At 56.3% G+C, this 26,529-nt stretch overlaps 3 protein-coding genes across 7 annotated transcripts in view; 2 read left to right on the top strand and 1 right to left on the bottom strand.

Annotated features, from left to right (window-relative positions):
* Positions 1-17,768, bottom strand: part of LARGE2 (LARGE xylosyl- and glucuronyltransferase 2) — a 28,887-nt gene extending 11,119 nt beyond the window's left edge. Inside the window, exons 1-2 of one of the 4 annotated variants that reach the window (XM_076344565.1) lie at positions 17,716-17,768; positions 11,551-11,711 (exon numbers count right to left, since the gene is read on the bottom strand). The gene's annotated coding sequence lies outside the window, so the exon portion shown is untranslated. Of the gene's footprint in view, positions 1-541; positions 588-2,162; positions 2,194-8,933; positions 8,972-11,550; positions 11,712-17,715 lie in introns of those variants that run through there. The other 3 variants (XM_076344567.1, XM_076344570.1, XM_076344566.1) reach the window with 3 other exon arrangements.
* Positions 17,769-17,906: 138 nt separating this feature from the next.
* Positions 17,907-25,987, top strand: PEX16 (peroxisomal biogenesis factor 16). Of its 2 annotated transcripts, XR_012995890.1 has the most exons (12): positions 17,907-18,066; positions 18,231-18,266; positions 18,543-18,619; positions 19,891-20,024; positions 20,330-20,436; positions 20,934-21,014; positions 21,474-21,626; positions 21,983-22,055; positions 22,359-22,478; positions 22,688-22,752; positions 23,877-23,986; positions 25,933-25,987. XR_012995890.1 is itself a non-coding variant. In XM_076344585.1 (11 exons), exons 1-11 carry the CDS (start codon positions 17,907-17,909, stop codon positions 23,933-23,935), a joined length of 1,065 nt encoding a protein of 354 aa, XP_076200700.1. In that variant the 3' UTR covers positions 23,936-24,403. The 2 variants fall into 2 exon arrangements, 1 of the variants encoding a protein (XP_076200700.1); XM_076344585.1 differs by lacking the exon at positions 25,933-25,987 and having other exon boundaries at positions 23,877-24,403.
* Positions 25,653-26,381, top strand: FREY1 (Frey regulator of sperm-oocyte fusion 1). The gene is made up of 3 exons (XM_076344586.1): positions 25,653-25,720; positions 25,939-26,006; positions 26,130-26,381. The coding sequence occupies exons 1-3, from the start codon at positions 25,653-25,655 to the stop codon at positions 26,264-26,266; spliced, it is 273 nt and encodes a 90-aa protein (XP_076200701.1). The 3' UTR covers positions 26,267-26,381.
* The last annotated feature ends 148 nt before the right edge of the window (positions 26,382-26,529 follow it).

A 26,529-nucleotide genomic window follows, 5' to 3' on the forward strand; every position in this document is an offset into this window, starting at 1 on the left:
AGCTCTATCCGTCCCTGCAGCCACGGCACTCGGCCTCTCTGCCCTCCCTCCTCAGTCTCCTTGCTCGCACCAGACAAGCGCAGCCAGCAGTAAGATGAGAGGTTTCCCAATACTGCCGGTTTCCGACCCCAGTGCGAGGGTGCAGGGCAGAAGTGCTGTTGGCAGCAGATTATCCTCCCTCCCCCACATTCTCCCCGGGAGCAGGGCGGCTCCTGCTTCAGCAGGGATCGAGGATGTGGCAAGCTGGACAGAAAGAGGCACCCGGGTCCCCTCTCTCGCTGGGAGAGGCTGACGGCAGACACCAGGGAAGGAGCAGGCAAGACCCTGGTGTCGCCTCATGCCTGGACACCCCTGCCTCCAGTGACGACAGGGCGATAGCCAGGGGACCCAGAGTCTCAAGCCAGCAGAGCTGGGCAGCTGCACAAACACCGGGTGCATGCTCACACCAACCTCTGAGGTGTGGGCAGGAGCCCAAGGCTGGCTGCCCGCCAGCCACCCCTCCATGCAGAAGCAGCCTTCGCTCCCCAGACGGTACACCCACCTTGCTTGCCCCAGGCTCCCCTCTGCCCCGAGCTGCCCATGTGCTGGCACCCCGCTCCTCCAAGACCCCCTCTTTTTGTAGGAGCATGGCTCAGCCCGACTGGCCTTCGCTCTCCCTGGCTTGGTGACTATCAGGTGAGCAGTTAATGTTTAGGGAGAGCTGGCAGTGGGAGATTCCCATCGCATTAGCACGTTTCCCCCAGCCCCGCAAGCACAGAGGGGAGCAGCCTTGTTTTCCCACAGCACCACAGCTGGCAGCAAGGTCCATGGCAGGGTGGGCGTCTTAGCCTGTTGTGTCTCCTAGAGCTAATGTGCACCTGCAGAGGGGATGCTGAGGCACAGCAAGACTGTCTGCAGGTCACAGGACAGCAGCCCTGAGGGGCACAGGGACAGCCCGAGGCTTGCTGCCTCCCTACAGGGGGTGTCCAGGCCCCCCAGGCATTACAAGTGAAGAGGTGGCCTGGCTGTTCCAGGTAAAGAGCTGCAGGGCAGCCAGGAGCAGAGTGATTTCGCAGAGCCACGCTGCCTGTTGTCTTGCCTAGCTGTAGGCGACAGAAACTGCAAATCCTTCTCTCAGATCTCATTTTTGGAGCTGGGAGAGCAGCAACAGTTTAGCTGACCTGCTTAGACTGCCTCGGCAGCAGCACAACACGGCAGCTTCCCGGGCTCACAGGAGGTGAGAAAGGGCCCAATAGCTGCGGTGAGGGCTGCGCAGCAAGACTGGCAACTGAGAAAAGGCACCACGATTTGAAGAGAGGCAACTGGGGACGATCTCTTTTGCTCTTACACAGAGATGGGAGAGGACAGGCTGGTTCCTTGTTCAGCAGGTCATCTTTAAAGCATATACCGCAGCACCCATCTGACAAAGTGCCTTATGATTCGGGGTCACCTCCCTGCCCCCCTCCCCATGGCTGAAATGCTGCCACTTGAGGGGGGCTGTGCCAGCCGGCGGATACCACACAGGCAGCGCAGAGCGGGGCAGCTGCAGTGATTTACAGAGGCGGAATGGAATTTGGCCAGGAGAGCAGGATTAAAACCCCATGCTCCAGATTACCATGCCGTCCCTCCCTCCCCAGTCTTATGATAAGCAAAACTTAAGTGAGAATTTCACCTTCGTACTTCTCTGGAAAGAGCAACCTGTGGCAAAACAGCCACCATATTCTAGAAATGGGATCAAGCAGCAGCCAGAGTCAGATACCAGCACATGAGCTGTAAAAGAAGAAGATGTCCCCATCTCCCCCCTGCCCCCAACACCACCAAGCTGCAGAGAAAATCCCAGAAAGGTGAAGATCTTCCTAGGACAGCAGTCAGCTGTGCCTCAGTTATGGCTCATTCTCGTGCATCAAGCTCTCCCCAGGCCCATAAGATTATTACCACACACAATGCTGCTGCTCTAAGAGTTCAGCTTTTTATTCTGCAAAGGTCACACTGAAAAGCCATCTCCTCTTCTCTGATAGAAGCATAGCACTTGGGGAAAGGAGCTAACAGTATCTGAAGGGTGTTAGTTGAAGCTCCGAGCTTGGCTGAAGCAGGGACTTTCGTCACCAGGCTGTTTCCTTGTTTCCAGAGGAAACAAGCAAGTTCAGGCTGGGTCTGACACAGGAACATGCCTCGCTGCTTACCTCTCCATGTCTGAGATCCCAGGAATGCATCAGGGAGCAACTCCTCTTGGCAGGGACTCCAATCACGAGGCCCTGCTAGACACAGTCCGCTTTTGCAGAGCGGCACTGCAGCCAGTCTCCCTGTCCGCAACCGGGCACTGGATTCAGCTGCCCGGCAGAGCCCCAGCTGGAGCGAGGGCTGTGCAGGGCACACGTGGGGAGTCCGGTGCCACAGCAGAGCATGCAAGTGTTGCGTAGGAGGCTTAAGTCTACCAGACATCCTGCAACGCTTACAAGTTGGGCAGCTGCATTTTGCCACAACTCTCAGGCGAGGCAAGAGGGGGCCACCCAGCTAGCAATATGGTCCCTAAGTGCTCTCACTCCTGTTAGGCCCAAGAAGAAGCTGCAAGGATCTAGCCAGCAATAGCCTTCAACCATGTCTGTGGGGACACCAGGACAGCAGAAAGCAGGGTGCTGGCTTGCACCCCTCTGCACGTGTTGCATTTGTCCCTCGCTGCAGCAGGGGACCAGCAGGATAGACCCTGAAAGCTAGTGTGTGAGCAGAGCTGCAGCCACTGGACACACTGCCCAAGACACCCACCCAGACATGCCAACACCACCGGCTGGGTCTCACCCCGGGCTAGAAGTAAGGATCACCTCTCAGGGACCAAGTCACTCCCTGCCAGCAGGAAGCCCCTCACCCAAGGGCTGTCCAACCCTCCAGCATGGCTCTCGAGCAGACCACCTTCCCCCAGCGCTCAGCCAGCCCTGTGCCCACAGTGCCAGGCTCAGTTCGAGGAAGCACCCCACATGTCCATGGCAGTCATGGTTTTCCCACTGAGCCCGTTTCCTGCACAGCCTGGTGGGGTACACCAGCCCCACTCCAACCTGGCACCTGGAGGTGCAGGCACTGGCACCAGTGCCTCCTCCCACCATAAGACCCTGCCAAGGTGCTGCTGAGACCCCCAACAAGCTCACGGAGGAGATACCTGTTCAACACACTGCTTCCAGCTTTACCTCCCTGGACTACAAGTTGTTTGATGCCAGGAGGATACTTGGCAGGTGAAGTATCGACACTGACTGGCCTTTTTCTGGGCCTGATGGAGCATAAGCCTTGACTCCTGGGGGTTCTGGTCGACAGCCGGCTGAACATGAGCCGGCAGTGTGCCCAGGTGGCCAAGAAGGCCAATGGCATCCTGGCCTGTATCAGAAATAGTGTGGCCAGTAGGAGTAGGGAAGTGATCGTGCCCCTGTACTCGGCACTGGTGAGGCTGCACCTCGAATACTGTGTTCAGTTTTGGGCCCCTCACTACAAGAAGGATGTCGAGGTGCTGGAGCGTGTCCAGAGAAGGGCAACGAGGCTGGTGAGGGGTCTGGAGAACAAGTCTTATGAGGAGCGGCTGAGGGAACTGGGACTGTTCAGCCTGGAGAAAAGGAGGCTGAGGGGAGACCTCATCGCTCTCTACAACTACCTGAAAGGAGGTTGTAGCGAGGTGGGTGTTGGTCTCTTCTCCCAAGTAACAAGCAATAGGACAAGAGGAAATGGCCTCAGGTTGTGGCAGGGGAGGTTTAGATTGGATGTAAGGAAAAATTTCTTTACTGAAAGAGTGGTGAAACATTGGAACAGGCTGCCCAGGGAAGTGGTAGAGTCCCCATCCCTGGAGGTATTTAAAAGACGAGTAGATGAGGCACTTAGGGACATGGTTTAGTGGACATGGTGGTGTTGGGTCGACGGTTGGACTCGATGATCTTAGAGGTCTTTTCCAACCTCAATGATTCTATGATTCTATGACTCAGGACAGCTGCTCTGACACTAACACTAAGTGCTCTTTGGGAGTCTGTTATAGACCACCCAACCAGGATGAAGGGGCGGATGAAGCGTTCTATAAGCGGCTGGCAGAAGTTTCTCAATCGCTAGCCCTTGTTCTCCTGGGGGACTTCAATTTCCCGGACGTCTGCTGGAAATACAACACGGCAGAGAGGAAGCAGTCTAGGAGGTTCCTGGAGTGTGTGGAAGACAACTTCCTGACACAGCTGGTAAGGGAGCCTACCAGGGGAGGTGCCTCGCTCGACCTGCTGTTTACAAACAGAGAAGGACTGGTGGGAGATGTGGTGGTCGGAGGCCGTCTTGGGCTTAGCGACCATGAAATGGTAGAATTCTCGCTTCTTGGTGAAGTAAGGAGGGGGGGCAGCAAAACCACAACCATGGACTTCCGGAGGGCGGACTTTGGCCTGTTCAGGACGCTGGTTGAGAGAGTCCCGTGGGAGACGGTCTTGAAGGGCAAAGGGGTCCAGGAAGGCTGGACGATCTTCAAGAAGGAAGTCTTAAAGGCGCAGGAGCAGGCTGTCCCTGTACGCCGTAAGAAGAATGGGCGGGGAAGACGACCGGCCTGGCTGAACGGGGAGCTCTTGCTGGGACTCAGGAAAAAAAGGAGAGTTTACCGCTTGTGGAAGAAGGGGCAGGCGACTCAAGAAGAGTACAGGGATCTCGCTAGGTCGTGCAGAGAAGAAATGAGAAAGGCAAAAGCCCAGCTAGAACGCAATCTGGCCGCTGTCGTTAAAGACAACAAAAAAAGCTTTTACAAATATATTAATGACAAGAAGAGAGCCAAGGAGAATCTCCATCCTTTATTGGATGCAAGGGGGAACATTGTCACTGAGGATGAGGAAAAGGCTGAGGTACTCAATGCCTTCTTTGCCTCAGTCTTTAACAGGCAGACCAGTTATCCTCAGGGTACTCGGCCCCCCGAGCTGGAAGACGGGGACGGCGAGCAGGATGAACCCCCCGTAATCCAGGAGGAAGCAGTCAATGACCTGCTATGCCACCTGGACACTCACAAGTCTATGGGGCCGGATGGGATCCACCCAAGAGTGCTGAGGGAGCAGGCGGAGGTGCTCGCCAAGCCGCTCTCCATCATTTATCAGCAGTCCTGGTTAACGGGGGAGGTCCCGGATGACTGGAGGCTTGCCAATGTGACGCCCATCCACAAGAAGGGCCGGAAGGAGGATCCGGGGAACTACAGGCCTGTCAGCCTGACCTCGGTGTCGGGGAAGATTATGGAGCGGCTCATCTTGAGGGCGCTCACAAGGCATGAGCGGGACAACCAGGGGATCCGGCCTAGCCAGCACGGGTTCATGAGAGGCAGGTCCTGCTTGACCAACCTGATCTCCTTCTATGACCAGGTGACCCGCCTAGTGGATGAGGGAAAGGCTGTGGATGTGGTCTACCTGGACTTCAGCAAGGCCTTTGACACTGTCTCCCACAGCATTCTCCTAGAGAAGCTGGCGGCTCACGGCTTAGACAGGTGGACTCTGCGCTGGGTCAAAAACTGGCTGGACGGCCGGGCCCTGAGAGTTGTGGTGAATGGAGTTACATCCAGTTGGCGGCCGGTCACGAGCGGTGTTCCCCAGGGCTCAGTACTGGGGCCGGTCTTGTTTAATATCTTTATTGATGATCTGGATGAGGGGATTGAGTGCACCCTCAGTAAGTTTGCAGACGACACCAAGTTGGGTGGGAGTGTTGATCTGCTGGAGGGTAGGAAGGCTCTGCAGAGGGACCTGGACAGGCTGGATTGATGGGCCCAGGCCAACTGTATGAGGTTCAACAAGGACAAGTGCCGGGTCCTGCACTTCGGCCACAACAACCCCATGCAGCGCTACAGGCTTGGGGAAGAGTGGCTGGAAAGCTGCCCAGCAGAGAAGGACCTGGGGGTGTTGGTCGACAGCCGGCTGAACATGAGCCGGCAGTGTGCCCAGGCGGCCAAGAAGGCCAATGGCATCCTGGCCTGTATCAGAAATAGTGTGGCCAGTAGGAGTAGGGAAGTGATCGTGCCCCTGTACTCGGCACTGGTGAGGCCGCACCTCGAATACTGTGTTCAGTTTTGGGCCCCTCACTACAAGAAGGACATTGAGGTGCTGGAGCGTGTCCAGAGAAGGGCAACGAGGCTGGTGAGGGGTCTGGAGAACAAGTCTTATGAGGAGCGGCTGAGGGAACTGGGACTGTTCAGCCTGGAGAAAAGGAGGCTGAGGGGAGACCTCATCGCTCTCTACAACTACCTGAAAGGAGGTTGTAGCGAGGTGGGTGTTGGTCTCTTCTCCCAAGTAACTAGCAATAGGACGAGAGGAAATGGCCTCAAGTTGCGGCAGGGGAGGTTTAGATTGGATGTAAGGAAAAATTTCTTTACTGAAAGAGTGGTGAAACATTGGAACAGGCTACCCAGGGAAGTGGTGGAGTCCCCATCCCTGGAGGTTTTTAAAAGACGTGTAGATGAGGCGCTTAGGGATATGGTTTAGTGGGCATGGTGGTGTTGGGTTGACGGTTGGACTCGATGATCTTAGAGGTCTTTTCCAACCTCAATGATTCTATGATTCTATGATTCTAACACAGAGGCTACAGAGTCCTGGATCAAATCTCTTCCACATGCCCCCCTGGCCAGCACAGCTAGGCACAGCAGGGACCAAGCCTGGGCACTGTGCAGGAGCACTACAAGGGGCAGGAGGACCCTGCCTGCCTCTTGAAGCAGAAGAGGAGCAGCATTTGGGCTGATCCCCAGCTCCCTTCCCTCTGCTGGGATTAGGTTTCTAATATCTGCATTTTTGCTGACATCTGTGCTGCAGCTAATGGCCAGCTCTGAATCCATTAGGTTCACTGTGTCCTGGTCTCCGGATGTGCTCCGCGCATCAATACCTGTTCACCCCTGCCATTTCCTGATGCTTCCACTGCCGCGGGATTGTGGCAGATGGCAGTTCTTGGGGTCAGAGCTGAGCAGGGTCAGCAGCCAGGAGCTCCCGCTTCTATCCAAGCCAGTCTGCAGCAAGCCTTCTGCCAGCTCCAGCTCTGCCATCAGCACAGCTGAAGCACCCAGCAGGCGTCATGCCCCATACAGCAAAGGGGGGGAATTTCACCCTGTGAACTACCGATGTCTTAAGTTTCCAGCTAGCAGTGTCCATGGGTAGGGACTGACAGGAGATTCCTTCCCCCCTCCAAATCTCCCTGCTCCCTTGAAACACTCTTGAACAAGCTGCACCAGGAGCTGCTCCCTGGTGGAACAAGGCACACCATATCCCAGCGCATCTGACCAAACCTAATCCCTACACATGCTTGTGGAGTCTGCATCATCTCATGCAAAATTAATTAGGTTAATTACAGCAAAAAAGGAGGCAAAGGGACTCCAACAACCCCAGACCGGCACTCTGCCTGGAAAAGTCCACAAGAGGCACGACACCATCCTCCCCACCACCTCTGGGAAGGTGCCAGGGGCATGGCTGTGAGCCAGGTCTTCAGGTGCCTGCCGTGCATTGTCACCGGCAGAGCTGGCTAAGTGTTTCTGGCTGAATAGTTATTGATTGAAAACTGCAGTTCCCAGACAGCTCAGAGCTATTTGCTACTACACGACAAGTTTTGGACAAGAACAAAATGCTTTGTTTTCCAAGCAAAAAGTCTCATTTTGCATTGTTTTGTTTGAAATTGAGCTGCGTTACATTTAAAAGAAAAGATAAAGGGTCTCTCAAACTCGGCTGTGTTGGGTTTTTTTTCCTCCAGCTTTTCATTTTGGGCACTAAATCAAGCAATTAATTATTTGTTCAGCTCTGCTCTCCAGACAAGCTGCAAGCATCACAAGCCAAAGGGCCGGAGCAGCTCTGCCCAAGCAGCAGCGCTGAGGAAGGGTGTGGGTGTTTTCTGCGCTGCAGGCTCCTTTCAGACCTCAGCTCGAGCTCCCTCGAGGCCAGCAAGCACTTGCCTGGGGGAAGGAGAGCAGGGTCCTGTGCAAGGAATGGCAGGTGCCCCACCGAAAAGGCATCCATCCGCCCTAGTGGGCAGTGGTTCAGGATACAAAACCAAGAGGTCACAGCCAGTGCTTGAAGGACATGCTAGGAGCAGGGCTTCCCGTGCAAACTGCCCTCCACAGTGCAAGCACATCACAGCAAGGTCCCTCACTAGTCCCCCTGGTACCTGGCACTGGAGCAACTCTTCCAGATGCCATCTCTCGCAGTGCCGTACTCTACTCCAGCAGCCTCAGCAGCACAGGGGAGCCAGGCACACACGCAGGGCACCTGACAAGGAAAGGCAATCCCTTCACTTCCCCTGCATGAAAAGCAGCTGTGCCGCAGAGGAAGCTGACGCTCACCGAGAGCCAGAGGTCACAGATGCAGCCTGGTGCCTCTTCCACCAGGGACTGGCCCAAACGGGGAGCTGTGCTCAAGCAGCCACTCCCATGTCTTCCTTGCCCAGAGCTATTCCTGGCACTGGTGCCCTCAGTGCCCAAGCAAGGCTGAAAGCAGAGCTCGTCCACAGAGGAATGGAACAACTGCACTATAAATAGCAAACCAGGATGGCTCAGGGCAGGCTCTAAAAAACCAAAGCAGCAATAGTGCTGTCCACTCAGGGTGCCCTCGGCATTTTGTAAGACCTGAAGTGATACCTGAGCTACAGAGAGGCTTACACAGTGCAAATAGGCTCTGACAACACTGTGGAGGAAGAGCTGCTGGCTAGGCTAAGAGACTGCAAACTTATCTGCAAAAAAGCATATGGGGCATTTTGCAAACTGGAAATGAAGTAGCGACTGATGGGGGCAAAAAAAGGAGGGGAAGTGGATCCCAGAGGGGAGGCGGTTCCCAAAGCCAGGCGGTGGAAAGGAGAATGCTCCCAACATCCAAACTCCTTACTGACCATTCCCAGCACTCCTCCCCTCCTGCTGCTCCTTGTGTTCCCATCCCTGGGGCTTCTCACACTGCTGAGCTAAACCCTGAACTCGCACACTGAAGGACAAAGGCAGGGAAGAAACAGCATACCTCGACTCAACCAAGCAGCAGATGAGTGGCTCAGGACAAAAGCTCATGTCTTCTGCAATCCACGGCAACCTCTGCCCAGCCTGCACCAGGAGTGGGACAGAGGCATAAGAGCTCAGCCCATCCTGTGACCATCAGGGTCAAGTTTCCCTCCTACCTCCAGGAAGAGTCTTATCCTTCCCACCATACTCGTCCTCCCTACTCCCTCTTCCCTGCTGGTGCCTCCATCTGGAATAGCAAATACTCTGCCTTCCCCTTCACACTGACAGCATATGTCCTATAAAGGGATCTCAGCCTCCACAGATGAGGATACGACCAGCCTCATGCAGCACTGCCAGGCACCAGCTTCGCGCTCTCAGCGGGGAGCCCTGCGCTTTCAGCAACGCTGCAGCACGGCTCACTTGGGCATACCCTGAGAATAAGAGTGCAGGAGAGACAGTTGGGAACATGGGGAGGGGCATGTACGCACAGGGAAGGCACAAGACCTGAACTGAATCACCCAGCATATAAACACACATGCACACACACATACAGGGAAGCAGTTGGTTCCTCTGACAGAAAGTTTTTTTCGTCAGAACAGGAAGACAGCACTCAAAAAAACCCAAAACCAAAACACCAAACCCTTGCTTTATTGCTTCTGGAGCACCAAAACCAGCCAGGGCACAACAAGCAAAGACAGCCAGTGTTGACTACAAACCCACCTTGAGAATTTTGGAAGCCCACAGATCACTTCCCTCCTCCCCCATGGCTCTCCTGTCACCCCTCGCCCTTCCTCGTCTGCGCAGCAAGCAAGAGGAGAGGTAGAGGTCTCGAGTTTGGCTGAGTTTCCACTCTGGGGACAGAAGCTCGATAACAGACTGGGCAGGATGTGAGCACCCGTTGAGGAAGAGGATTAGTAGCCCCCTAATCTGCACATTTTGGAGTCTAAGCACTTTACTCCGCTCTCTAATTAAACCACAGAGTACAGAGATTGCCAGAAGGCGGAGAACAAAGAGGAAGAAGGAAAGGAAACAGAGATTGTGGCTTAAAGGCTGTTCCTTGTGGCTTAAATGCAAGGGGGCGTCACTGTAGGGATGTATTTCACCTCAAGTGCTTTATGCCAGGGCTGCTAAGCATCCTGTTGTCTCCCCTGATCCAATCCATAGCGGGGCTGAGGGCAGGATGAAGGGGAACCTGTGCGATGGCCTGGGGATGGCAGAGGAGGGAGCGAGGGGCTCCATCAGACAGGACGAAGCTTTACCTGCAGCAGCTTCGCCTGGCCGGCTATGACTCCCCTCCTGAGTCCCCTGCCTCCTGGGAAACAATATGAGCTCCAGACCACGTTTGCCTCCACTTCACAGACCTGTCTGCACAGAAGGGCCTTGTTCAAGTGCTTAGCTGGCTCCAGGTTGCAGAGGGGCTGGTGCCTTGCACGCTGCCCTGGCACCCAGGCAGGACATTCAGCTCTGCACCGGGCTCGTTTGGGGCTGCCTGGCAGGGGAAGCTTTCCTGGCATAGGTAAAGAGGGGAACCTTTTACCGCAGCCCACCACAAACAAAGGAGTTCAAATAATGGCCCGTTTCCCTCAAGCTGTGTTCGGGCCCACGTGCCTGTGCCAAGAGAAGGCAACAAGCCCGAGCCTCCGTTCCTCTCTGCTGGCACTTCAGCATGCAGTGGGGACAGCCTCACCAGGGAAACTACCTAAGCAGCGGGGACAGGAGCTCTCTGGGCTGCACATGCCGCGGCCCCACAGCACAGGGAGCAAGGCAGCTGGTGGCGTAGCTGGGAACAGGAGTGCAGGGGAAGGGTCTTGCCTCCCGAAATGCTCTGCCTCCAGCTCTGCCCCACCAGACTGAGGCGGGGGGGGTGGGGGTGTGCATGTGTGCAGGGGCAGCCTGTCACTCCAGCGTCCCTCTCTTCCCTCGCTCCTATTCTTTGGAATTCCTCTCTTCTGTTTGCTTTGTTTCAGCCCTCAATGAACAGGAAGAAAAGGGAAGGAGCCTTGACAAATCCGATCAAGGCACAGACATGCTGAGGCTCCCTCCTGCTGGCATGCCAAGCCCTGCACTAATGAGGGGTAGAAGAGAGAGAGGTGGCCACTGAGAACAGTGGCCCCACAGAAACACTTGGTATAAGGGACAGAGGGATAACAAGCTGCTAGGGCAGAACAATACTAGCACAAGCTCCCAGCCTTCAGAAGGGGGTCTTCCCATTTCCCCTGACCCAGGCAGCTTGTTCCAGCTCCTCAGCCCAGGTCCCAATCACCTACTGCCCACTACACTAGAAACACACAATAGACCATAGTAGTGTTTGGGGAGAAGGATCCAGATGTGCACATTCAAGGGAAGTTCAACTGAAACAGCCATGGAGATGGGATCACACTTTGTTCCAAGGATTCATGCGGGGAATCTGGTCTTTCCCTCCAGAGAACTGGGCCACGGGGGCTTACAAGTGCCAGTATTGTCTCCAGAACCTCCCCACAGGTCCCAAATACCCACATGCCCAGTAGAGAGGAAACCCACAGAGCCAAGACCTTCTGCCATGCAATTATCCCCAGTTAACCAATTTGGGTACAGAAGCACTAAGACAGGAAGGGAGCGAGCGCATGCAAAGTGTCTACTTAACAAGCAAGATAACTAACCTTTGGAGGCTGCCAATGTTGCAGGAGTACCTGGGAACAGCTGGAGAAGCTGGCAGGGCCTGGTGGTGGCTGTGAGGACCACCCTTTAACCAGGGATTCTCAACTTGAAGGGCAGATAACACATCTCAGCTGTACTTGAAGGTTTTGGAGCTTGCCGTCACCTGAAACCCAAAAGACAAACAGTCACATGAAGAGCTACTGCATAAGAGAGCTCTGGGGACAGGCCCCTGCACAGCCACGAGTGTCATAGATCAGCAGCACCCAACACCTTGGTCCTGTCCCTTTCCTCCAGCCTGTTGCAAAGCACAGCTCAGTGTCACCCAAGGCCACCCAGACAGCCCATGGGAGAATATCTGCGTGCTGCGTGTTCCCAGTCCCAGATCACTGCACTGTCCTGTGGCATGTTCCCCACCCACGCAAGGAGAACTGTACCCATGTCCCCAGAAGTGCTGGCAAAGCCACAGCCACCGTGCTCAATCACAACACACGTGAGTGTGAGTTCTCACACCGACTCTTCAGCAGGACGAGGAGCTGGGGGAGGGATGCAAGTTCCCTGGCCCCCTCCCAAACATGATAGCAGCAGCAAGTGTTTAGCTTGTGAGGCAATGAAGGGATTAACTATCACGCCCAGTAACCTGAGCCCCTGCGACATACCCTGGGCAGTCCCAGGAGGGGAGTCAAGAGAGTCTCTCCAGATAGATGCACAACAGGGAGAGAGAAGGGATAAAGGCAGAGGAGAGAGAAGGTAGGCAAAAACTACCACGCAACTTGCACTGCAGTGAGCAGAGCAGCCTGTACATGTCGCTCCTCCTCAGAGGAAGAGGAGATCATCCTCCTCCTCTGCTGGGATCTTGCCAGCGCACCCCTTTCCTTCAGCTCCCATGGAGTTGGGCACCCACACACTACAGCTGCAGGCTGGAATGGATGAGCCCCTCTCTCAGGAGGCTACAGGGATTATCACCTCCTTATCGGGAGAAAGCCCAAACCAGAAGCACAGAGCCAGGCAAATAAGTTGGGGCAAAGGAATCAGAGAGGAATCGGAAGTTTTGATTTAAAGCCCCTCTATCCACACATCGTTGCTCCAAGATGCAGGAGGAACAGGACCTTCAAAGCAGGTAAAACCTACCAAAACCATCTTTCTGGTCTGTCCCACCTGTTTTAAAACCCCAAAAACAGAAAACTAAGTGTGCAGTGTGCTGGGCAGCAGTCCCGTTGCTCCCCTCTAGCCACAGCAAACCCCAGGTCAACCTGGCACAGCACAATATGAAACAAGGGAGGCAACATCAGTCCCAACAAGGGCTGGAAATAAGAAATAGTTTACAACAGCTGCTACCTGAACAGTGAAACCCAGCAACTCCAATGAAGAAGTACAGCACCACAACTGCTCAGCAAAACCCTCCTCCAGCAACAAAGCCTGACACTACTTCTGCTTTGCGAGTCTCCCTCAGTATCTGGCTACAAGGTGGTAGCCAGTGAGAGAGGACACGTATGGACACTATGGCACATGTCAGTAAACAGACATCTATCCCCTCCATCATCCCCACTCTGCTTGTCCTGATCTGTCAGCTCCCACCTCAGACTGAAGGGGTCTAAGGGGGTACCTCGAAGATGGATACTTCTGGAGCAGGGGGAACAGGTTACGAACCAGGGCGCCAAATCCACTTGGCACACATTCCTTTTGCAGTCACAACCCTCCCTCTGGTGCTACTAGAGCCCTGCATTTACAGGGAGCAGTTCAGCAGGTAAGAGCCAAGCTCCTGGCACCCACGTGGGATAGGAAGCAGAAGCTGCCGGCAACAAGACCAAGTAGTTTCAATAGCAAAGAGCTGGGAAAGCAAATGCACCTTCAGCAGAGCTAATACTGAGTGTGGAGAGCCAGGCACGTGCCTGCCACACACACGGCAGTGCTGCCCAGTGGGATCCGCCACAGCACGGCCACCAGCATCACCAGGAAAGCAGACCTCCCATGCGCACATGGAAAGAGCCTACTCCCCAGGGTGGAGCCCACGTCCAACGGCTGCAACCCAGCCACTAGCAGTTATTTACACAGCACCGCGCATGGGACCTGCAAGACCTGCAGCGTGGTGGGACCGATCACCAGGTCTGCTGCCTTCTCCAGGTGGGGTCAGGGGAACTTGGGTGAGGCTGGGGGAAAGGCAGATCAGAAACCACAAGCAGTTGCCCCCCTCACCCCAAAGCAGTTGCAGCACCCTCTCCTTCAGGACCCAGCTGCATCTCTCCCTTGGAGTGTTTCCATTAACTCAGGCCACCAGGGAACTGCACGTCCAGAAGTTTTTTCCAACTGTATCACATGGTTATTAAAAGATACGGCCTCTCCCTCTCAGCCTTTAGCACAGGCAGATCTGGGATATTACAGGAGAGACTGCACATTGCTAATGAATCAGGGAAGGGAGTTATCCAAGTAACAGCCTGGGGCTCTAAATGGCTTTCTGGAAAAGGCATCTGGAGGCAGGAGGTGGTCACTATCTCTCAGCAGGGCTCTGCGCACATTGCCAGACTTGTTGTTTCTCCTGGGAAGCCAAAAAAAGTCTCTCTCCTGAGATGCCAAGTCTCAGCTAAGCTGGGAAGGGCAGGGGCACCCTGACAGAGAACAGCAACAAAATGCCTCCAAGTGAAAACACACATTAAAAGGCCCCTTAAGCTTGTTTGACCTGGGTTTCCCTTCCCCTCAGACTACCGCTTCAAGCAATAGACCTGTCAGCAACACTTCAGGAACTCAAGGACTACACCACCAACATCCCCTGCCAGCTGCTGCCTTTCCAGGCCCCAGGTCAGAGATCAGAGGTGCAAGCTGCCACCACCAGCAATGCCATGCTCAGAGGCTGGTATGCTTCATTGCCCTTGTCTCCTCATTTGGACAGAGATTTGGAGCTCTCCTGAAAGTGCTGGTCTCCAGTGAGATACCGTGAGTGAATCAGGCCTTCCATTCTAGGCAGGGCTCATGTGTCAGGGACTAAAATACTCCCTGGACATGCCTCTGTCTACAGGTTATTTGAAGTGAGTCACAATTTATCCCTAGCCATCCCAAAGTATTGGCTGAGCTCATCCAGAAGCAAAGAAAATAGATGGCCACACCATGGTGTGGGAGCTGAGCAGGGCAGGAAGGGATGACCCAAGGAGACAGGGCCAGAAGGGCCACCTCATCCCACACCAGGACTGCTCCCATCCAACCACAGCTGGAAAGATCCACATCCCTGACCTCACACTGCCAGGCTCCTTCCCTCCCGGCGGTGGAAGAACAGCAGGAAAACATGGTTGGGGACAATATCCACTTCCCCCACAACTACCACCCTCCCAAGACACAGCCAAGCATCAATATACGGAGTCTATTCTCCCACATCCCGCTCCCCAGCTCTAACACTGGCAGGCACTGTAAGAACACGTCCTCACCTACCCCAGCACCCCACAAGGTATGTTTTGAGCAAGGCTTACTTAGGATGAGTTGCCTCAGACCCATGGCAGTGCTCTGCCTGGGGTCAGGCTCCCCAGAAATGGTGTGGTCTCACGGATCTGAGCAAAGAGCGAAATGCTGGCAGCCAAGCAAGCTGGACTTCAACACTGTACCCACTGATGGGCTGGCAGAGTGCTTGCTTTTTTTTGGTTTGCTTCTTTTCCTACCATTAGTGCTGAGCCTGCACCCCTCATCATCAGAACACAGGAACTATTTGGCCTCAGTTACAGCCAGTGGATTTCCAGTAAGCACGAGCCCTCGGCACACAGACTGACAGTAAGTGCTAAGAAAGGAGCTGCTCAGAGATCTTTCCGGGTACAGTAAAGAGAGAAACCAGCCCTTCAACCCAGCCTTTCACCTCCTACCCCCCCCCACCATGGGCACCATAAGCCAAGGCGATTTAAGTCTTGCCCAGTCTCATGGGCTCACGGCTGTCCTGAGAAGCCACCCCTCCTACAGCACTCCCTTGCAGCATATTTACCATAAAAAGGCAGCGTGAAGTTACTCAGACTGTCCTCCAAACTTGCTCACTGTAGGAGGGAGACAAACAGAAAGGGGGACAGGACAGACAGCGGGTAGGAGGGAGGCTGGGGGCAAGGGATGAAGAGGAAGCGTCTGCCAAAAAGCTTCTCACTCAGGGACAGAACCGCACTACCTAGCTATGCTGTTCAGAGTAGCCCAAGGACTTTGTGCATCAAGCTTCACCTCTGGCTGAAGACAAGGTGTCTTTGGCAGTCTCCTAGGCAGCCGGCTCTCAGATTGCTGTCTGGCAGAGCCAGAGCTTCTCCTTGAAGGAGAGCAGCTCTGGCAGTCTGCACTAGATATGCCCCTAGAGTCATCGGCAGCACACACCTACCCCCAGCAAGCTGTGCTCCAGATCTCTGTCACGGGCTTCAGGTGCTACCTCACCCGCCTCGGTACTTACACTAGCAGCTCGGCCGCTGTGAAATTCAGAGGAGCTCACAGGTAGCACTGCATGTGAATGGAAAGTTGGGTCTAATCCACGTGATTCTGACTAAAAAGGTTTGTTTAGCACCAGACTGTTTGCCAGCAGTATCTCGTGCCCTTTTTGAACTCAGCCTGCTGGAAAACAAACCCTCAGGGGAAGGGAGGGAGAAGAGGAGAGATCAGAAAGGATAAAGTGCCTGCCCATGCAACTGTAATTCTTGCAGAGGAAGCTGCAGGCACACACTGCGTCCATTGTGCGGAGGTAACTGGACAGGAGGAAGGAGGGGCAGCTTGGCAGAGCTCTATTTGCACTCAGGAGACCTGTGAGAGGCCATGAAACACCCTCCTCACCCACCCTGCGCACCATCAGAGGTTCAGCAGGGCGGCGTGCAGCTGTATCCATGTGCACTGCTGCCGATCTTTGCACCACAAGGTGTGCCGAGGGCCAGGCCCAGCTCAGGGGAGCAGTGCGCAGCGGGGAGGGGATAGCCAGGCAGCCTCAGTGCAGGGTAACTCTCCCCGGCTGAGCGGGAGGCAGAGCTGGAGCAGAGTCTGTGCAGCCCAGCACCACTCGGCACGGCAGGGAGGGAGGGTCTGCGGGACTGAATACAGGTTTGAGCCCTCTTCTGCAACAGGCTGCAGCCAGACGGGTCCCAGGCCTCTGCCTCCCACCTGTAAAAAGGGGCTTTATGCTTAAGTGCAGTAAAGACTAGAACGTGACTGTGGCCGTGCAAGTCCTGCGCGGGCACCGAGAAAGAGCCGGGAAGCACTGACAGCATAGCCCTGACCACCTCCCTTCTGCACCTCTGCTCCCCCCTCCGCGCTCCCTCCCTCCTTCCCTCCCCTCCGAAACCTCCTCCAGCCCCCCCGATCCCGGGCAGGGAGAGACACTGCCACGCACGATAAAAGACAAACACGAGGTTGGCAGGCCCCCGTCCCCAAGGCCCCCCCAGCCTTTTCCAGTCCCTGCCCGCAGTTTGCAGCCCCTTGGGGCAGCACCTCCTCCTGCCCCGCACCCAGCAAGCGGGCACGGACCGTTCAGCCTTTGAAAAGAGCGGGGGCTGCCCCTGCCCGCTCGGTCACACCTTACGCTTCCCGAAATAAAGCCCTTGTCAGGTGCAAAGAGATGTCTCCCCGGTGCCTGCCAAGGAGGGATCCAAACACGGTCCCTGGGTGTCCATCAGAGCACCCCCCCCGCCAGGGGGGGCACAGGCCCTCCCGGCTGGGACAGGAGCTCCTGCACGTCGGTCCCCGCCGGGTGAAGATGTGGCAGATGCCGCTCCAGACGCCCACGCTCCCTCCCCAGCGCCACCAGGAACTTTTTACCGGTGCCGCCGTCAGACCCGGTAGTTCCCCCGAGCAACCCCACGCCAGCTCTCGGGGGGGGCGGCCAGCACTCGCCACATCGCCGCCAGCGGCCGCAGCCGCCCCGGGGCACGGCGCTGCGCGGCTCCCAGGCCCACGGAGCGCCAGATCCACGCGTGGGCCGACCCCCGCCCCGCTGCAGCGCCCGAGGAACGCCTCCGTCCCGGAGCCCCCCAAAACTGACCCGTACTCCGCCTCTATGCTCTGCGGCAACCACGTCCCCCCTCGGGACACCGCCGGCCCCTCTCAGGCCGGGACCGGGACCGGGACCGGGACCGGGACCGGGACCTTCTCAGCCCCCACAGAAGCCGGTAGCCCCATCCCCCCCAGCCCGCCCCCACAGAAGCCGGTAGCCCCATCCCCCCCAGCCCGCCCCGTACCTGCCCGGCCGCCGCCGCCGCCACCGCCGCTCCCGGTCCTTTAAACCCCCGCCCCGCCGCCCAATCGGCTGCTCGGCGCTCGGCCGCCGCGCCTGGCCCGCTCCGCTCCGCTCGCTCGGCTAGGCTAGGCTGGGCTGGGCGGGGCGCTCAGGCGCGGTGGCGGCCCCCGGAAGCGCGCGGCCGCGGGAGCCATGGCGGCGGCGGCGGCGGCTCCGGTCCTTGCCCGCGGCGGCGGCCCGGTGGCGCGGCTGCGCCTGCTGTGCCAGCGCTACCAGGAGTACGTGAGGCGGCACCCGGCCGCCACGGCCCAGCTGGAGGGCACCGTGCGGGGCCTATCCTACCTGCTGCCAGGTGCGGGAGGGAGGCGGCCGGGCCCTCGTCCCTCCCGCCGGGGCCCGGGCCGGGCCCCGCTCCGGCACCTGCCCGGGGGGGTGCGGGGGGCTGGGGCCCAGCGGGGAGCGGGGGCCTCCCCCCGCGCTGGGCGCTGGCTGGTAGCCGCTCTCCTCCCTTCGCAGGTCGCTTCTCGGACTCCCACGCGCTGTCGGAGCTGGGTAGGTGGGCAGCGGGGGGCCGGGGGGGCGCGGAGCGCCGCGGCCGGGGCAGCCCGGCACCCGCCGGCTGTAGGGCTGGCGGTGTGCCTTTGAGCGGGTGCATGCGGGGCCGTTCCCCGGCCCCCTTGTTTTCTTCGCGCCGGGCTGCATCCTCCGGCAGCCGAGGGGAGGAATCTGCACGTCTTGCTGCCCCTCCCGGGGGAAGAGGCAGCAGTCCCGGTTTGGTTTGCTTTCTGTGCAGCCCGTAACTGCGGTGTTCTTCTCTTCCTTTCCTAGTGTACTCTGCCTCCAACCTCCTAGTGCTGTTAAATGACTGGATTCTCCGAAAGGAGCTGCAGCGGAGCCTGCCCGTGGTAAGGCTGGAGTGTGTGGGAGGAGGATTTGGGACACATGCTTTCTTCCTTGCAGAAGCTTTCAGGGAGTGTCTGTAGAAACTAACAGGTCTTTTCTGTGGCCTCTCTTTGCTGTCAGGTATGTAGAGGCCAGAGGCAACCTCTGAATGCAGGTAAACAGCAGCCCTGCCCTGTAGCTCCTGGCTCGGAGGAGTGGCCAGAGCACTCCCTGGAGCACAGAAATCAGGCTCTGACTTGCACCAGGAGCTCCACTGTTATTTTGAGAAGCTCAGAACCTGAGCTAAGCAAAAGTGTTGCTGAATAACCATCGCTGTTTCCAGAGCAGTGGCTCTGGAGCACTGAAGCTCTGATTCCATCCCTCAGACTCTTCCTTTACATATGCTATTGAGCAAAACAAATATAAGCACCTTGCTTCTATGTCTCTCCTGCAAGAGCCCCAGGCTGGCTCCCAGCACTTGTTAGACCCTTTGGGGAATGAGGAGGAGGGCTTTTTTTTCTAGACAGGCCTCTTCTGTTGCAAGCCTGCCCGCTGTGTGGGTTTGGGTGTAGGCAGCTCTCTGGAGCGTCAGGCGTGTAACAAACAGACATGCAAAAGACTTGCTTCCCAGGTTGTTAAAGGCCAAAGTGAATTTCAGCTGTATTGTCTTTATTGATGCTTTTCAACGGTTAAATCCTGTGGTTGACAGCACCAGCAAGTTCCCACGTGGGGAGCAGGGACCCTGGCTGGAAGAGCACCCACTGTCTTGGGGTTCATGCCTGGACTCTAGACTGATGCTGTATTCAGCAGGCATTTGCTCTGGTGTGACTGTGGACTCTGGGTCCTCTTCTCTCTACTCCAAGCGTACTCCCTTGTCAACTCTAACCAGGGAGGAGGTTCATCCTGTATCCCAACTCTGGGACAAGGAGGAGGAGGAGAGAGTTTTGCCGCGGAGTTTAGGCACAGTGGCGCAACCCAGGAGACTGTCCTGCTGTGTCAGTTGGGGTAGAAGGCAGTCCAAGATACAGCTGTGATGTTCTCCCTGTTTCTGGGGTAGCAGCTCTGTGTGATACACTGATGTCTCGGTCTGCCCCTGCTTGGAGGTAGAGAAGTGGGCTTGTGCATAGACTTTGGCTGCAGTGGAGGCACCACTTTTTGTTTCTGGGGCTGTGACTTCCAAGGCCATCCGGTGCTTATTTCTGAGAGTCTCGCCAGACTGGGCTGTGCTTCTGCCCCGTTTAACTCCCAAGCAGAACCTGCATCCTGTCCCCCTCCTCCCCTCTGTGTTTTGCAGTCGCTGCCCCAGCAGAAGCTGCTGACCTGGCTGAGTGTGCTAGAATGCGTGGAGGTCTTTGCAGAGATGGGGACAGCCAGGGTGTGGGGGGAGATGGGCCGGTGGACCATCATTGTCCTCATCCAGCTGGCTAAGTAAGTGCTGCGGGCGGAGGGGAAGGGGCAACGTGTGCTCGGAAAGGGGATCTGGAGGGGACTCAGCAGTACCCTAGGAAAAAGCCTAAGCAGGACTGAGCTGCCGGTCCCTGAGGCTGGGGGAATTTGGAGCCCCACAGCGTGCTGGATACTGTGCCACAGAAGGGGACACCTACCCCTCTTGCCTTGCCAGTTGCCCTGAGCAGACCTGAGTGTTTCCCTCTTCTGTGGAAGCCACCTTTCCAGTGCAACAGGAACCCAGCTCCGTAGCCTGGTATTGAAGGCTTCCATGTGTCTGCTCACAGAGCTGTCCTTCGTCTCCTGCTCCTGCTGTGGTACAAAGCTGGCATCCAGACATCTCCTCCCATCGTACCGCTGAACAGGGAGCAGCAGCAGCCTCTCCACCCCCAAGGTGAGCCCATGGTGCTGTCATCATTGGCTTGGCGCCTTGCTGGGCTACATGTCTTGTCCTGCTAGGAAATACTCATCAGAGCAGCGGCGTGGGCGGTACAGGGAACTGTAAGGCTTCAGTATGCAAAGCTGAGCTGCATTGAACTTTACACCCTTTGCAGAGCACGAGTTAGCTTGGTGACAGGGTTGCCCTGCAGTCTGGAAGGAGGGGGTGAAGGAGTCTAAGCCTGGAACCACTGGCTGAACTGTGAGTCAAGCTGCGTGTCCCCTGGTCTGACGGTGAGGAAAGAGATCCTAGGCCTGGGCAATGTCAGGCAGATTTACCTTTTCACCCTCCGACAGCTCTGCGCAGTTTTAGCCCCTTCAGGATGGTCCAGTTTGCACTAGATCAAACTTTCAGTCAGTCTTCTTGGTGGCAGTGTAGGGAAGGGTGCTGCCACCTCTGGGGTGAGGCGTGTTTCTTCGGAGCCTGATCCCTGTGGCTGCTTTCTTCTGCAGACATGGAAGACAACTCCTCAGGGAAGGATCAGACATATGTTGGCAGGCGTTCCAACCGTGTTGTGCGCTCCCTCCAGAGCAGTAAGTAGTAGAGCCCATTTTCTGTCCTTGTCTGAGCTGTTTCTGCTCTGTGCCCTTTATGTATGACCTGGGTGTGGGGCAGTAAAGAGCAGAACCTTGTATTGGGGCATATCCTGCCAGTCACTGGGCCCTGTGGGTGGGGGGATATCAAAGCAACGGGGATTCAGGCACATGCTGCAAGGCTAGCATTTAAATTGTATTTTCCCAGGTGAGCTGCGCAACGGAGATAACCCTTCAGTGTGGTTATGCTTTGAGGGGCACAGACCTTACGAGTACCTCTCCCTGCCCTCTGGAGGCAAGCTCTGAGGGCGCTGGTCAGCCGCAGCAGTTGCTGTGTGCGCAGCTCTTCAAGCTTTCCTGTTTCACACCTTCACAGTGCAGAAAGTAGTAGGGTGGTGGTGCGGGGAAGTGTGGTAGGAAGGCTTTATTTGTGTTAGTGACCTGATCTACTTGTTTCAGCCCCATCCCTGCAGTCCCGGCACTGGGGGTCCCCTCAGCAGAGGGAGGAGTCGCAGAGCCGAAGAGCGGAGGAGATGAACCAGCCTCCCACCCCTCTGGGTCTCCAAGAAACCATCGCAGAATCCATCTACATTACCCGCCCTCTGCTCCACCGTATCCTGCCCTGGCTGCGTGGGGGCTCATGCCATACCCGGGGTGCCGGCAGAGGGTGCTGCGGGCTCGGCCCTGGTGCAGGGCAGTGCCGCACCAGGCTTCTCTCTCCCTGCTGCTGCTCTGCTGAGGCAGGGGCCTCGGGACTCCTCCCTTCTCTTATGCCTTGATGGCTAGCCTCAGCTGCTGGAGTTGTGGGTGCAAGTCCTTCAGCCCCTTCCCTGGGCCCCCCCAGCACTGCCTTAAAGTGTATTCTCCTGGGCTCAGCAGAGCTTTGCTGGCACCCAGGGGATTGTTTGTCTGCATGCCTCTTGTTAGGCATCTCTAGTTCTTTCCGTTCCTTGACTCTGCGTTCCTAGTATTGAGTTTAGGAGTGTGGGGCCAGAGATCGTGGAAACCCTGGCTCCTTTCAGCAGTCCTGGACATCTCTAGGTCAGTCTGAGGAAGAGTCTTTGCGGGTGCTTGAGGTTGGTGGTGGCTGAGCATCAGACTTCCCCCTGCTCCCCAATCCAGGGCAGGCCCTACTGAGAGAAATACACACAGGGACTGGGCCTGGTCTTTAGCTGGGAGATTGACACGTTTAGGTATCTTCTGCAACACTTAAAGTGCTCCATGTTCTGAGCTGGTGCAGCCTGCTCTGTGTGGAGCTGAGAATGGAGGGCATTTAGAAACCCACTTTCTTTTCCCTGCTGGCTGCTGTTGCCATGAGTTAGCTCTCTGTCTTTCTCCTTCCAGTTTGAGCTTGCTGAGTGATCTGAAAGACTTGAACAGGCGAGAGCGAGCAGAGCTGAGGCGACGAACCATCCTACTGCTGTACTACCTGCTGAGATCTCCTTTCTACGACCGATATTCAGAGTAAGGGGCCCCTGATGGGCTTTTGCTGAAAATTTCCCTTTTAACAGAAATAGTGTCAGGGGTCTGGGTGAGTAGATCTGAAGAGGTCTGGGTGCCTGTGACCGGTTTAATCTGAGCCCTTGTGTAACAGCTGCCATTGCTGTTCATATGTTCAACAGCTGGGGCAGGAGGTGTCCCGCTGGATTTGTTTATATTTTCTCCCTTCCTAGGGGCAGGATCCTCCTCCTTCTGCGCTTGTTGGCTGATTACGTGCCTGGAGTTGGCTTTGTCACACGTAAGTGGGCCCTGCTGCTATATCCCTGTTTCTGTTGGGTGGAGAAAAATCAGGGGAGTTGAGCAGAACGTCTGTCAATTGGTTTCCAACCTGAGGAAGGAATTGGGAAGTCCCTAGAATGGTTAGCACCAGTGCACCCTGTATTGATGCTTGTGTTGTTTTAAACTGGAACAGGAAAGGATTAATTGCTCCCTGGCTACTGGGGACCTGCGCTCGACCACAGTGGTAAACCTCCCTGTGCCCTCCCAGGCTGCAGAGCTCTGTCTCCTGGGCTCACTTTTTGCACCTCAGCTGGTGCACCAGAGCCCTGCTTTGCAGCCCCTGTTTTTGAACTCTATTCCTTGATCCCCAGTCTGCAATGCAGACACAAGGGGTAAACAGGTGCCTAGAGGTATTGACCCAGCCAGGAGCTGATTGTAAGTCAAAGGGCTGAACCAGGTCTGTCTTCTCCTAGTCCTTCACCAGAGGATCCCTTTGTTATGGGCCAGAATTCCACCACCCCCTCCTCCCTGCTGAAGTGAAGCCTTTTGTGGAGTGATTCGTGGCAGTGATGTGGCATTAGATCAGCCTGGCATCGTGGGATTGTCCTTTCTTTGGGGAGTTCACAAAGCTGGCTAGCTCAGGAGCCGCTTCCTCCAGTTAGTGATTTCAGAGAGGCTTTGGAGCCTGCATTAAGCCATGTGCTACATAAGCATTTTCATTCTACAGCAGTTGCTTCTGTGTCTGCACCTGCTTGTTATTGCTGAGTTGTCTTCCCTCTTTCCTGTGCCACAGCAGTGTCCTCCTAACTTGCTGCATGCGAGTTTTCCCCTTGCACATTGTAGAACCCCCTTCCCACTGGAGCTTGGATGTGTCAGCTCTGAGGGAGTGGTGTCCCGCACCATGGCCACGCTGACCATGTTCCACACCCTGCTTGGTCCTGCTCTAATCTCTGGCACCACATCCCAAAGTTGTCTCCCATCTTGGCAAAAGTAACTGTTCTATTCTTGAGTTCCTCTGAGTTGTATAACTGGAGATTTGGGATTGTTGGGTATCATAACGAGAAGGGGGGATATACCCCGTATACATACAGCTTCAAATTCTTGCCTTTCTACATGCGTGATCCCTCTGTTCTCTTGTTTCAGGGCCGCTGATGGATTACTTGCCTGCTTGGCAGAAAATCTATTTCTATAACTGGGGCTGATGAGAAGATGATTATTCTCTGCTAAGATCATGGCTGGACATTTCTAAGGAGGTCAGGCAGGCTGGGGGAGGGATGTTGATAATGTCTAATTTTCAGTTAAACCATCAATGAGAACTCCTGTTCTGCAGGGTGGGGAGGGGTGTGTGTAATTTTTTTTAACAGATCTAGCTGTGAATGATGGACACTACATGTGTGGAGAGAGCCTGGCCACCTCTTTCTCTGGACCGTTCTGTGGCTGCAGCAATGGTGATGGGACAACCTCTTTTTTTAAGCACTTGATTTTTCTCCTTTTGTACGGCTGCACTATAATAAAGCCAGGCAGCATAGTGTTTTTCGGAGAGCATTGTCTCCCACCTCATGGCGCTGAGATAGACCTGCAGCCTGCTTGTGTTGGCCGTGCCTGGTCGATCTGCTTGGAGTGGGCTTGTCTGTCAAATAAACTGACTGAACAGAAAGAACTGAGCTGAAGGACCTCTCTTCCCCTGTTTGCCTGGGATCCTCTTGTATATGGTTGCCAGCAGGTCTCTCTATTGGAAAGAGCAGCTTTTGCAGTTGTCTATGCTGGGATATGCTGTCCCTTAGAAGCCTTTTGCTCTGGCCTGTGTCAGGCAGGGCCCCACGTGTTGCTAAACTGATGACTGTAGCCTCTAACTCCAGGTGCCTGGTTCGGTCCCCAGTTTCCTGGGGTTCCCCTGGGGGTACAGAGAGCTGCAGTTTGCAGGCTGCCTTCCTAGCACCTAATGTGTGCTAAAAGGGTTTGTAGAATGGCTGCCAGCCAGTGCTCGGGGGCTTGGCCAAGGGCAGAGAGGAGAAGAAATGAAGAGATTAATTCAACAAATACTGCTGTGCCACACTTAACAAAGGGCCCAGGAGAGGCCTGGACAGCCATGGCCGTCTTTTTGTATCTGCTTTGCTAACTGGTGGACAGTTGAGGCATCAGTCTGCTCAGTGAGCTGCTGTGGAGGCTCCCTTGGCCAGGACAAAGGGGTAGCCAGCTGGTGGCACTGGCTTGTCCCGCAGGCGGCTGCCAGTCCTGTGCAGAGCTTGGGAGCTGGAAACTGCCGGGTGTGTTGGCCTCAAGTGGGTGACAGGAGCATTCCTACCTGAACCATTCTTGAGGGATTCTGGGGCTGCAGGGGTCACAGCCTTCTTGCCTCAGCACCTGAAATAGGACATCCACCCACCCACCCCCCAAATGGGCCACGGCAGTTGGGGACCACAGGGTTTTGGCAGCGGGTGGGGTCTATGTTGCCACCCCAGCTGGCAGCAATGCCCTGTAATGCAGCAGCAGCAACATGGAAAAGCCATGGGTGAGGGACTGTGCTTTTCATTTGGGCTGCTAGCAGAGAAAGATGCTGAAGATGGCAAAGCCTGGAAAGTGTTTGGGGGGTTCACTCCTGGGAACAGGGAGTTACTGAGATGAAGGGGTTTGCTCTTGAAGGGGTTGAGAGGGAGGCGAAGGATGGTGGTGAGGGACAGGGAAGCAGCCCTAGAGCTGTGGCTGTGTGGAGGGATGTGCGCCAGGCAGGGAGGCTGCGAGCAGCTGGCGTGGCCTAGGCAGGACCAGGCAGCCCAGGACCAGAAGCTCACATACTGGGAGGGGGTAGGCAGCAGCGCCTGGGCAGGGGCCTGCCTCCTGCCCAACCCAGCCGGTGTCCCAGGGCCACCGGAGTGGCTCCTCTGTGACCTCGCTGTGGAGCCAGCATCAAGGTGCGCCATGCTCCACGGGCTCCTGCTGCTTGCCCTGCTGCTGGGGGCTGCCCTCCCGCGGCCCCTGCGCCAGAGGTGATGGTGCTCCCCTCCTCCTCCTCCCTGCCCTGCTACCTGCAGAGGTACCCCAGGGCTCCTGGCCCAGGCGTGGGCTGGCACTTGTGGCACCAAGCCCTCAAGAGCTGGCCGGGCTGGGTAAAGACAAGCGGCGCATGGGCGCTCTTGTGCCAGCGTGGGTGAGTGTCACAGGGCCTTGGCTCACTCCTGTCCCTGATTATCCTCCGTAGGGTCAGCTACTCGGTTCCTGAGGACTTCTCTGCTCCCCTGGAGCTTCCACAGCAGCACTTTGGCCTGGTGGATGGTACAGCACCCTCCTTGCCCCTCCAAACTCCCTTGCCATGCACTCACCCCTCCAGGCGGGCGGTTGTCCCCAGCCCCGTGAGCAGCCCCAGGGCTGAGCCCAGCCTCTCCGCTCTGCCCGCAGATTACGGCATCAAACCCAAGCAGCCTCGCTTCAGGACCTGGGCAGCCCGGGAGCGGCCGGCGGGGCTGCGCAGAGCTGGCAAAAGCAAGCGTGATGAACTTGACTTGCTGGAGTACTACTATGATGCCCGCTTGTAAGCCAGCATGCCCCTGTGCCCATCACAGCCCAGCCTCCAGGACGCCCCCCGCCTGCCCTCCGCTGCTGCAGGACAGGGTAGGTGTGGAGTGTAGGAATGGGGCAGGGGGTGAAAGGGTAAGCCCTATTTTGAGTGAGGACTGGAGCAAATGACCTCCAGAGGTCCCATCTGATCATCATACGATGATCTCTGGCCTCCAGGGATTGCAACTGGAGCTCTCAGACCAAACCTGAGAAGCTCCAGCTCCTCTTGGGGTCCCAAGGG

The sequence above is a fragment of the Aptenodytes patagonicus genome, chromosome 7 (genome assembly GCF_965638725.1).
Source record: "Aptenodytes patagonicus chromosome 7, bAptPat1.pri.cur, whole genome shotgun sequence".
NCBI classification, from domain to species: domain Eukaryota; kingdom Metazoa; phylum Chordata; class Aves; order Sphenisciformes; family Spheniscidae; genus Aptenodytes; species Aptenodytes patagonicus.

Bases quoted from the DNA above. Each gene is read 5' to 3' on its own strand.
- FREY1 (XM_076344586.1), top strand. From the start codon at position 25,653: ATGCTCCACGGGCTCCTGCTGCTTGCCCTGCTGCTGGGGGCTGCCCTC. The intron at 25,721-25,938 runs GTGATGGTGCTC...CCGTAGGGTCAG, and splicing joins CCGCGGCCCCTGCGCCAGAG to CTACTCGGTTCCTGAGGACT. The intron at 26,007-26,129 runs GTACAGCACCCT...CTCTGCCCGCAG, and splicing joins GCACTTTGGCCTGGTGGATG to ATTACGGCATCAAACCCAAG.
- PEX16 (XM_076344585.1), top strand. From the start codon at position 17,907: ATGGCGGCGGCGGCGGCGGCTCCGGTCCTTGCCCGCGGCGGCGGCCCG. The intron at 20,025-20,329 runs GTAAGTGCTGCG...GTCTGCTCACAG, and splicing joins GTCCTCATCCAGCTGGCTAA to AGCTGTCCTTCGTCTCCTGC. The intron at 22,056-22,358 runs GTCAGTCTGAGG...TTCTCCTTCCAG, and splicing joins GCAGTCCTGGACATCTCTAG to TTTGAGCTTGCTGAGTGATC.